This window comes from Myotis lucifugus, unplaced genomic scaffold (assembly GCF_000147115.1).
Source record: "Myotis lucifugus unplaced genomic scaffold, Myoluc2.0 scaffold_1, whole genome shotgun sequence".
NCBI classification, from domain to species: Eukaryota; Metazoa; Chordata; class Mammalia; order Chiroptera; family Vespertilionidae; genus Myotis; species Myotis lucifugus.
In genome coordinates, this window is record NW_005871049.1 from 29,110,837 (window position 1) to 29,123,217 (window position 12,381).

The 12,381-nt window shown below is 35.4% G+C and overlaps 1 protein-coding gene across 1 annotated transcript in view; it reads left to right on the forward strand.

Annotated features, from left to right (window-relative positions):
• The window catches only part of ASIC5 (acid sensing ion channel subunit family member 5), a 30,336-nt gene extending 18,342 nt beyond the window's left edge, over nt 1-11,994 (forward strand). The window contains exons 7-10 of the mRNA XM_023752975.1: nt 716-773; nt 2,960-3,128; nt 10,257-10,348; nt 11,804-11,994. Of these exons, the coding sequence (XP_023608743.1) occupies nt 716-773; nt 2,960-3,128; nt 10,257-10,348; nt 11,804-11,994 (510 nt within the window). The remainder of the gene's footprint in view (nt 1-715; nt 774-2,959; nt 3,129-10,256; nt 10,349-11,803) is intronic.
• Nucleotides 11,995-12,381: the final 387 nt, after the last annotated feature.

A 12,381-nucleotide genomic window follows, 5' to 3' on the forward strand; every position in this document is an offset into this window, starting at 1 on the left:
AGTAGCCAATTCTTATTTTCAAATTATAAAATTGGGTGCTCTAGCCCTGACCGGTTTGGCTCAGTGGATAGAGCGTCGGCCTGCGGACTGAAGGGTCCCGGGTTCGATTCTGGCCAAGGGCATGTACCTTGGTTGCAGGCACATCCCCAGTTGGGGGTATGCAGGAGGCAGCTGATCGATGTTTCTCTCTCATCGATGTTTCTAACTCTCTATCCCTCTCCCTTCCTCTCTGTAAAAAATCAATAAAATATATTTTAAAAAAAATAAAATAAAATAAAATAAAATTGGGTGCTCTCATATATCTAAAATTGCTCATTACAGTTTTCTCAATTTCAAAGAAAAATTAGATCATTTATATACTGACACTGAATATTTCACTCTAGGGAAACATTTGTAGCTAGAAAAGAAACTCCATGCTCCCTTTGCACACAATTGGAAACATTTCCACAGCCATGGATGTCTGAGGCAAGCACTGAACAAGGCAGAGAGCAGGGTGGATAAGAGCAGGACTCTGACACCACATAGGAGGGCTGGAAAAAATGAAATGATAAATGGAAAGCAATTTTAAAATTATTACTCATTTAACTCATTTTATAATGGTATAGACAGATGGATAGATTGTTTGATGGAAAGATGGATGGAAAAAAGATATTTTTTGCTATGTCATTTATTGCATAAAGTATAAAGTCTCTATATTTATATTTATTCTTTTTAAGGAAAAGGGATAGAGTGTGACCTACAAAAGTTTTACAACTGCGTTTCTCCTACACTTGGTAAGTGGCTTAGTATATTCTCTCATTTTCATTATTTATATAAAAGTTGTACATAGTAATACAAAACTTTAAATTATACTATTAATAGTCCATAAGTGAAACAAAAGAGAGACTACAAGAGGGAGCTCTTAATGTTCTTAAAATGAACATTACTAGCTTACACAGACATAGTAAAACAAAACAAAAAATCCTCTGATTTCAAGATACATCTGAATTAGAGATGCAGTGACAATATAACAGTAAGAGGATTCTGATTGTTATTTCTAAATTTGTATGTTTTTACATTTTATACTTCCTTATAATCAAAATAAATTTCTTTTTTCTCATGAAATAAAGAAAGCATGCTTGTTGTGACTAGTTCAAACATTATAGAATAGAAAAAAATCATGTCAATATTAGTAGAAGTTGCATCACTCTGAAAATCATCATCATAATGTAGGTGACCATCCTTTCATTTATTAATTTCATTACATATACATTATATATAAATGCATGGATTAAATTTTTATCTAAATGTAATCACAACCATACATGTGATGTTTATTGAGGACAATTTCTCATTAATCAGCAAAAATTTTGCTTACATATTTCTTGTCTTAACCCCCAACCAATGTTAACACTCTAGTATATTCCACCATAATTTTCTTCACATATATAGCTTCATATTGATGTCTTTAAGTCATTGATTGTTTTATTAAAATGAAATCACAGTACATACTCTTCTGTGTATGTAACTTGCTTTTCTAATCCATTGTGGAAAAACATATCCAGAACAACAGGAATAGATTTAGCATGTTCTTTTTAATGGTTGTAAAATATTTCATGGAATGGGTATGGGTAGAAGGGACCTGATATATTTTTAAAATTACCTTAAAAACTGAATATGCAGAAGTCATATTACTGACCAATGGAGTTGAAGTTAAGTTGCCTAATTTCTTCTGACATCCTATCCCTGGTAAAAGCTGGAGGGAAAACTTGGGGCAACAAATCATGCATGCAGTTCTGTGGGCTAATAATGGGACAATATCAGGAAAGAGAGAGAGAGAGAGAGAGAGAGAGAGAGAGAGAGAGAGAGAGAGAGAGATTGCATGTAGTTGTGTGACTATAGAGAAAGAGTGGTGGCTGTTACTAGTATTCTTAAAAAAATAAACTATGCAAATGAAATCATACCATAAAGGAGTATCAAAGCTGGAGTCTGGAAAACAAGCCAAAAGTTGGTCATTAATCAAGGGGTCTTGGGAACAAAGCATTCTTAAAAAAAAAAATGAGAGTTTCAATAACAAAACCACATGAAAAACAACAACTGGAATATCTACCAAGAGTGAGTAGCAGTGAGATTGGGCACTGGGAGGTTGTCCAAAAGAAAGCTGAAGACAAGTACCCACCACTTCCTGCGGGGGCTTTGTCCAGTACACATGCCTGGACAGACCAGATGCTCTATAGGGGCCAAGAGAGGACAGAGGGCGGAGAACCTCAGTGGCTGATTCAGAAGTTATTGCGTCCACAGAAATAAGTCTCAATACCTGGCAGCATATTTCACAAAAGCTGTACAAGCCCAAGGATAATTTTAGTTTTAACCAGATTTGTAGGATTACATTGGAAAGTTCCTCTAACAGTGACACAAGATGACAGCAACACCTTTTCTATTTTTCTCCTGTCCAGATATCTGATATTTTATGAAAATAATGTAGTCATTCAATTAACTCAAGGGTAATAACTCCTATGTTTTATATTTTGTGTCCTTTGCTTTATTTATACTAAAAAAATAAATAAAATATAAATAGCTTTTGTTAAGAAAGTAGATAGCCCTAGCCAGTTTGGCTCAGTGGATAGGGCATTGGCCCACAGACTTAAGGGTCCTGAGTTTGATTACGGTCAAGGGCACGTACCTAGGTTGCAGGCTTTATCCCTGGTCCTGGTCGGGGGTGCAGAGGGCAACCAATTGATGGGTCTTTCTCACATCAGTGTTTCTCTCTCTTTGTCGCTCCCCTTCCCACTCTCTCTAAAAATCAATGGACAAATATTTTCAGGTAAGGATTAACAACAAAAAAGAAAGTAGTGATAGGACTTGTAAACCGTTTTTTTAAGCATTAACAGTAAAATGATAAAAAAAATTTTAAAGCTCTGTCCTTTCCACTGTGAAATAGTCCTCTTTTCTGAATGTCTTGTCTTGATTTTCATTTCAGACCACATCGAAGTGAATGAATTATGTACAATGGGGACACATAATTCTAGCTGCCCTGTTCCTTGTGAAGAAACAGAATATCCTGCTACTATTTCTTATTCCACTTTTCCAAGTCGAAAAGCTTTGAAACATCTTTCCAAGAAGTTGAACCAAAGCCAAAAATACATCAGGTAATCTTTTAGTCTTGTAAAGATTTGTTATTAACATGAATATTGTCTTTTCTCATAACTTTCAAAGACTCTGGACATGAAATTCTGATCAATCAGAGGCAATGGCTTCCATCACTGAATTAACAATGACACACTAGAATTTCAATTCCTTCATTTAATTGTATGAAAAGTAAAATGAGGCCTGCTGGACTAATTTGCTCATGACCTTACCATTATTGGCCCAACTTGGAAAAATAATAATGCTTTCATATCCGTTAATCATATTAGTTAATACTTCAAGATATGGAAATCCTTTACCTGTATATTATATAGTTTTAGTATTCTAATAACTATGTAAAGTATATTGAGCGCAAATCATTATTCTTATCAGTGAGGAAACTGAAGCACTGTATTTCAGGTAACTGTCCTCTGAAAGAAATTTCTATCAGTGGTACAGGAAGAAAGTATGTCCAAGACCTATGGTTTTAGTCTCTATATATTTTCCACAGAGAAATAGAATTTCAATTTTATTTAACTGAGGATTAAATTAGTTCTATTTCCACTACCCCATGTTGTCACTTAGAATTTACAAGTCAAAGTTTATAAAGAACTCTCTTTTTTAAAATCAGGAAGCAACCTTAACATTTGTCTTTGTTTTTGTTTATATTTATAAACAGATGACCTGAAATGGCAATATAGTTCATTGGTATTTATATTTACATTTTTATAATAAAAACATATTAACTATTTAAGAGCTGATTTACTCTTGCACAGCCAAGTACCAAACTTTGAAAGCATTCTTAAATTCTAGTTTTAGCTTCACTAATAAGAAAAGCTCTACCCATGGAAATGCCTAGATAATAAAGTGATCTTTGCAAGTCAGGCAGAAAAAGTATTTTCATCAAGACAAGGTTGACAAGGTATGATGTCAAACATTTAGCAGAGAAATAAATGAATAGCTAGAAATTTGCAACTATATTCTTAGTACTTCTGTCTCCTAAAGATGTCTCTATTCCATTTTAATATGGGAAACTGATTTACTCAGAGTATTATTCCCCTTATACACTTAAATATGACTGAGAAGTGCACTTTGTATGACTTTGGGCTGATAGAGATCTCTTGAGTTTCAAAATTATTTAATGTACAAAAAATGTAGGCATGATTTTGGAGACACATTGGTGAATCAGAAGAGAAGCCCATGAATTAACAAGATGATCCTACAGGGCATGTTTTGTTTTTTCTAAAACTTACATTATTGTTGTAGGAGAAAAAAAACTTTCTCCTTCTTCCCTTCTAGGTTATTTGGCTAGTCTAACTTTAAATTGACATAACACAGATTAAAATGAGAAAAATAACTTAATTTTATACACTTGGGCGCCCATGAAAATATAAAACTCAAAGAATGACCAATGCAGGCAACTTCTATAATTTTTAGGTAAAGAAATAATACATTTGTGAAAATTGACAAGACAAGGGGGTTTGAACTTGGAGTACTATTAGTGAAGAAGTAACAAGGTTTGTTTATACCATCTTCTTGCCCTAAATTCCCTATCTCTGATAAGGATGCCTTTTACCCTCCTGTTACAGGGAGGGCAGCTTTCATATGAGACATTGATTTTTGCTTTCAAGGGGTCAAATAAAGGTCAGAATGTTCTCTTGCACTGGCTCTCTTCTTAAGTAACTTTAATTCAAAGTAATCAATATGCTGAAATGGCATATTTGGGGGTGGCATATTCTGCTCCCCTTGGTTGCAAGTAGTTCTACAATTAATCTGAATCACATAATTGACATGTAAAGACCTTACATTGTTGTGAATATCAGAAGCCATTACCATGAAGACTAAGGCAAGTAGCTGAACAAATGCAGCTGAACTTGGGTATCCAAATTCTAGAGTTGGTGGTTAGAAGTCACACATATAAAAGAAATTGGTTTGTGAACAGGTACCAGCATCAGAAAACAGAAATGCAATTTGTTAGGAGAGCAGATGTGAAACCTTAGCAGCAAAATTACAAAAAAAAAAAAGAAGAAGAAGAAGAAGAAGAAGAAGAAGAAGAAGAAGAAGAAGAAGAAGAAGAAGAAGAAGAAGAAGAAGAAGAAGAAGAAGAAGAAGGAGAGGAGAAGGAGGAGGAGGAGGAGGAGGAGGAGGAGGAGGAGGAGGAGGAGGAGGAGGAGGAGGAGGAGGAGGAGAAGAAGAAGAAAAATAGCAAGCCCTGAATTAATCATGAACCCTGTAAAAGCTTCTTCTTGGGGCAAAAACCAATCCCAGACTTGGACGGATCCAGGGCCTCCTGTGGCAGTTGATGGACCCTATTGAGAAGATCATAAAAAGCTTATCCTGACTGAAGTGTGGAAATAAATATAAGGGTATATTATGGCTGAATTTAGGCTAATTCTATTAGTAAAACAAGTGAACTTTGTAAATTGTTCTGTTTTAATTTAACAAATTTTAATGAAATGTTGTATAAAATAGTTTGCTTTGTTCAAAACCATTTTACTCCCCTTATTACAGTACTCATACTTAAATACCTGGAAGCATTTCTTTAGTGCTTTATAAATAGAAATCCTTAAATTTTCTTTGATTTCCTCATCCTTATTAAAATCTAGACTTTATTTTTTAATCATGCATCTACTGACATAAACAAATATTTCTAGACTTAAATCCCAAACAAAGATATGATCATCATGCGACATAAGTTCAATGAGAATCAAATTACTGGACAACTCACCTACCTGAGTGAAGTTGAATAAATATCACAATATTTTTCAAGGGAATGAATTTATCTTCTCCCAAAGCACAGAATGAATAATGTTTGGAAATGGTTACAAGTGTAGTGCTTGGGAAATTAAACATTATTATCAGTGTACATGCAAATTAGGAGCACAATGGAGGACAAAATGATTGCAATATTACTAAAATTTCTAGACTTCCAAGACAACTTTACTATTTCCTTCAATTTGAAAATTATTTTATTATTTGTAAATATTACAATATCTGTGATTATTGATGTAAACATAGTTCATTGTCCAGTTACCCAGGGCTAAACCAATGGAAATTAAGTAAACATATTAGTGATATATTTTGAATTAAGTATATTTGTGAACATTGATTTCTAAAACTGTAAACAATAGGAGAGTGATTTATAGTTATCTTTCTTAGATATATTAAAGAACACCATATAATCCTAGGAAACAACACTAATAGAATCCATTCCTAATGACAATTATTATTGCCAACTGATAATCACCAGGTGGTTGGTTTCCACCTTATCTTATAAGACAGACAGGTTAATATTTATCCATTCATTTGGTTTCTTTTTTAATTTGTCTCCTTATTTGTCCATTTAATAAACACCTGTAAAGTGTCAGGAGTCAGGGGTGTTCTAGATATTAGGGATACCCTATGTACAAAAGACAAAATCCCCACCTTGTTGCATTTATTTCCGTTGAGGTGGAGATGGACAATAAATACAAATAGTCATCTCAGATGATGCTGTGCTGTGGAGGAAAAGGAAGCAGCAAAGGGGGCTTGGAAAGCCAGAGTCAGGAAAGATTGTTCTTAGGGTTGAGGATTGTGATCAAATAAGATCTTCCTGGGAAAGTAACAGTTGAGCAAAGCAGTGCTTCTCAAACTTCTTGGTCTCAAGTCCCTTTGCGCTTATAAAAAGACTGACTTTGCCTTTCATTGTGGTTAGGAGGTAGGACTTGGATGAGATCCCAAAAGTGGGCCAGGGCTTATGTGGTTTAACCTTCCCAGGTGCCAATGGAAGGAGTGCATGGGCTTTCTACAAATAATTAGCTTAGCTCTCATGGGACAAGAAGAGGGAATGGGAATGGTGACATTTGAAAGCTATCAGCAGTGCAATATCAAAACATATCAATGAATTTTTCATACTCAATGATATTACTATCTATCGATCATATACCTTGCATCTTTGAGCTGATATTTTTAACCCATGCATGATTTTGAACATCACTTATTGGTCATTAGGAAAATTCTCTGAGTTATGCAGATATTCCAAATATTGATTTATTTGATTATATAATATACATTTCATTTTAATGTTATTATTTCATCAGAAAAAATCTTTAAAAATTGGAGAGTTTTCAAGCTCATCATAGCAGACATAATTTTTTCAAACTTTTAACTTTAGTGTAAAAGTAAAGCTTAAAACTTATTATTGCCTACAGATCTTCTTAATTATTTTTCCTAAAGGGACAGGTTCATTTTGTTCATTTTTGTGAAAATCCTATGAAATATCATAGTCTGAATAGTCATAGTGTGTCAGTAATTTTTTAAAATAAAAATGATGTTTCATGTATAAACTGGCTACTGTAGTTCTCTTGAAATAACAGAGTGAAAATGTCAAATAATATGTTAACATAGTATGAAAATAACTTTGGCCTCATGAAGCTCCAAAAAAGATATTGGGGACCCCTACGGGTCTGTGACCAGACTTTGAAAACTGCTGACCTCAAGGAGATACAAAAGCTAGTCTTTTTTTTTTAAAGGTTTTTATTGATTTTTAGAGAGAGACAGAAACATTGATGTGAGAGCACAACATTGATTGGCTGCCTCCTACATGCCCCTATTGGGGATCAAGCCCACAATCTGGGCATGTGCCCTGACCAGAAATTGAACTTTTGACCTTTCAGAGCTCCGGTACTGCCTAACCAACTGAGCCACACTGGCCAGGGTGAGCTAATATTGACATTCTATGAAGGAAGAACATTCTGGAAGGAGGGAAAACCAAATACAGAGGAAAAAATTCTAAGCCAACAGCATGCTTATGTATGGATAGAATAGAATGGAGGTTGGTATGGCAGGAAGCAGAGTAAGAGGTGGTTGGATTCTGAATATATGTAAAATGTAAAATAAATTTACTGTTGGATTGGTTTGCAGTGTTATCTATACTAATAAAAGCTTAGGTGGCCCTTGCACATGACATCGTCACAAGATGGCCACCACAAGATGGCCACCACAAGATGGCCGCCCTCACGTCACCACAAGATGGCCAGCAGGGTAGGGCAGTTGGGAGGGTTCAGGCTGGCAGTGGGGGGGCAGTTGGGGGTGACCACGCTGGCAGGGGAGGGAAGTTGTGGACAATCAGGCCAGCAGGGGAGGGCAGTTGGGGGCAATTGGGCCAGCAGGGGAGCAGTTAGATGTCAATCAGGCCAGCAGGCGAGCGATTATGGGGCAATCAGGCTGGCAGGGAGCAGTTAGGAGCCAGCAGTCCCGGATTGTGAGAGGGATGTCCGACTGCCAGTTTAAGCCGATCCCTGTGGGTTGGGCCTAAACCAGCAGTCGGACATCCCCCTAAGGGTCCCAGATTGGAGAGGGTGCAGACCGGGCTGAAGGACACCCTTCCCATGCACGAATTTCGTGCACCGGTCCTCTAGTTAAATTATAAATGGGGAAAAATCAAGGGTTTGACTTGGAATATGTTGAACATGAAACACCAATTGAACATCCACATAGAAATACTAAGAGGCAGTTGGACATATTGAAGTTCAAGAAGTCTTGTCTGGAGATTGAGAGTGTGAGAGTATCTAAGACTACATAAAATGATATTTTAAAATAGTGTTCAGATAATTTGGTCACATATAAAATTTTATTTATTTTTAAATTACAGTTTACATTCAATGTTATGTTGTATTAGTTTCAGGTGTATAGCACAGTGGTTAGACAATCATATACTTGCAAAATGTTTCCCCTGATATTTCCAGTACCTACCTGGCACCATACATCATCATTAGAATAGTATTGACTATATTCCCTATGCTGTACTTTATATCCCAGTGACTATTTTGTAACTACCAATTTGTACTTCTTAATTTTTTCACGTTTTTCATTTGGTCCCCCAAACCCTCTACCTTCTGGCAACTATCAGTCTTTTCTCTGTATCTATGAGTCTGTTCTTGCTTTGTTTGTTCATTTATATTGTTCTTTAGATTCCACATATGAGTGAGATCATATGGGTATTTGTCTTTCTCCGACTGACTTATTTTAATTTAGTATCCATTTATGACACTAAAAAAAAAATCCACAGTCTCTGCGGATTTTAACATATTCGTGATATAAAATAAATGACTACTGTTTACTATATACCCAATATATGTCAATTCTTTACTACATTATTTAATTTCTCTTCACCAAAATCCTGACCCTAAAATCTTGGCCACAGATGAGGAAACCAAGACTCATGAAAACCATGCGATTTCTCTAGGATCACATAAGTAACATAGGACAGAACAAAAATTTAAATTAGAATTAGACACACTTAAATGTTGGTAAATACTCGAATGTACTTGGCAGATGTTTACATTTAATTTATTTTTCCAGTTTCTCGGGAATGAAGCATAAAAAAACTATTGGGTCTGGGGAAAAATGCTTCCCCTAAGTACCAAGCATGACAAGACTGGTCTCTAAATGAAGGTATTATGATTAGTATTAAATGCAATTGAAATGGACTTTTTGGACTGGAACCCGGATACTTTGTCCACCGGAGTTGAAGAATGAATCCACGGACAGAGGGTGGTATAGCAAAGGTGGAGATTTATTGAAGAACAAGTACAGATTCCCGCATGAGGAGGGGGAAAGGGTCCCACAGAATGGAATCCCAGGTGGGGAGGGGGAAAAGGGTCCCACTGAGTTCTTTTTCCCAATGGTTTATAAAGGCTGCAGATCCTGGTGCCTTAATATCCTCTGTGATTGGTCACTATTCCCTTAGATTGGTTACTATAGTAACTCCTGAACTCAAAGGTCCAACACCACATGGGACAGGTGATGCTCTCCTCCCTCATTATTATTTTCTTTCTGGCTTTCTTCCTTCTTTATTTTGTAAATATAAACCTTTTGGGCTACTTCCAGCTCCCTTGTCTTATGTAAATGCAACTGTTGCTGCTCCCTGCACCTGGCTTCCTTGTATTAGGGAGATGTACCTTCTCCCAATCTGTGTTTTTCCTGGACCCCAATTCTAAAAATACCCTAAGCCTGCCTATATCCCCCCTAAAATTCCTGTTTCACAGTGATGGTGTGTCTAATTTCACATTAAATAGCATCTGAACCAAAAAGGTTATTCCTTTTGTCAAATAGGAATTAACATTAGTGTTGACAATCTTGAGCTAACTTAACTCTGTTTGTATCCCCAGGGAGAATCTTGTAAACATTGAAATAAACTATAGTGACCTAAATTATAAGATAACTCAGCAGCAAAAAGCAGTGAGTGTATCCGAATTACTTGGTAAGTGTTATTTAATTGCTCCTCAGTTTTAAAAGAAAATTTTTCTATCAGTATTTTTTTCTTTTGTATTTAAGGTTTAGCTTATCAATGGAAGGAAAATCAGTAGTGCTTGTCATTCATCTACCATTTAAACCTGACACTTTTCCACTCCCTGGACACACCTCCTGCAAACCCCACCAGGGCTTTCACAAAGAAAAGGCTGGTGTTCATGATCTCAGAGTCACACACAGCATCTTCCTTTCCCTTCAGACCTCCCCACCCCCTCCTCAGCAAGTGGCTATTGTAGTGTTCAGCATCCAATATCAGGGTGGAATGTCAGGCAGCTCACACCTCCAAATAGAACTCTACCCAGAGTGAGTTGAAAAGAAGATCCCGAGCTGGCAAAATTTAACATTTAACCGCTGTCCGCTCACTCTCCTTCCTCATAGAGTCCTTAACAAAAGGAATTGCTGACTTCCTAGATCTTACTGCATATTAGAGGGAAGTCAGTAAGAGAAAAAAGAGGGTATGAGAGTCAGGTCAAATGACAGCAGTCAGTCACTGGAGGCTGAGCCCCTGAACAGGGAGGGAATTCCTCAAAGCTCCTGGGCAAGCCCTACACTTACTTCATTATCACACTTTACAAACATTGCATGAGCCTAAGAATGGCCCAGGGCAATGAGGAAAAGATGAATGGCATAATTTATTTGAAAAGAGAAGAGAAGTCAAATTCATAGAGACAAAAAGTGGGAGGAAGAATTTATTGTTTAAGGGGTACAGAGTTTCAGTTGAGCAGATGAAAAAGTTCTGGTGATGGATGGTGATGATGGTGGCACAACAATGTGAATGTACTTAGTGCCATAGAACTGCACACTTAAAAATGGTTAAAATAATAAAATTTATGCTATTAAAATGTAGATTTTATCACAATAAAAAAGCACATTCAATAAAGACAAACATGGATTTACATTTTTTTTAAGAAAATGGCAGTGCCTTGTTAATATATTTTAGTGTAAATAAGTATTATAAATGCTTAAAAAATAATTTGGATACTTGAAGTCACAAATTGTGTAGAAATTTTTGTAGATGGTAAACATCATTGCCCAGTAATGCCATGTGAATGTCCCATTCCTGCTCTTCATTCAATGCATGGAAATAAATTTGTAATTGTAAAGAATATTTTATGTTTGTATTAATATCCTACAAAGTCTTTGAGTTATATTTTAGATATAGGATTTATGTTTGCTCTTCCTCTACCCTTTTTGAAGAGATTTATATGAATATTATTTTAAGATACTATTAATGGCTATGACTTTACTTATACCAAACTTAAAATAATACAATTAACTCATCTTCATATATCAATAATAATTATGATTAATTTATTAGCCTCAAAAATTTAAATTCTAGTGATGCTTAATTTCCTTTTTATTAAAAATAAAATATGACTGGTTCAATTTATTGGTTTTATTACAGCAGATGTTGGTGGCCAACTGGGCCTATTTTGTGGGGCCAGTATGATTACAATTATAGAAATTATTGAATATATATTCACCAATTTCTACTGGATATGCCTTTTGTTTTTGCTGAAGATACCTGAAATGACCCCAGGGCCTCATCTACCTCAGAATCAGCTGGGGAATAAAAATAACATAGAAGAATGCTGATGTTCACTGAGGACAAAAGCTTTTGTTTTTTCTTCTATAATATTTTCAGATTTTTATGCATGACTAACTCATTGTTATGTAAATTTGTTATAGTTTTGTGGACTAAATAAAACTCATTGTAAATATATATTTCTTTACATATATTTTGTCTCTGTAGGTATGTATATATTAATATAAATTGATATGTATAGACAGGCACTGTCTTATTCTGTATACACCACTGAATTCCCAGCACCTAGAACAGTAGAGATTATATAGTGGGCATTTCATAAATTTCTAAAAAAAATGGATGTTTTTATAATAGAAGAAAGACAGTCTTTATGACTAAATATGTATATTAGGCTGGATAAATAAACTGTATATAAGGAAACAAGATATGTTTTTTAT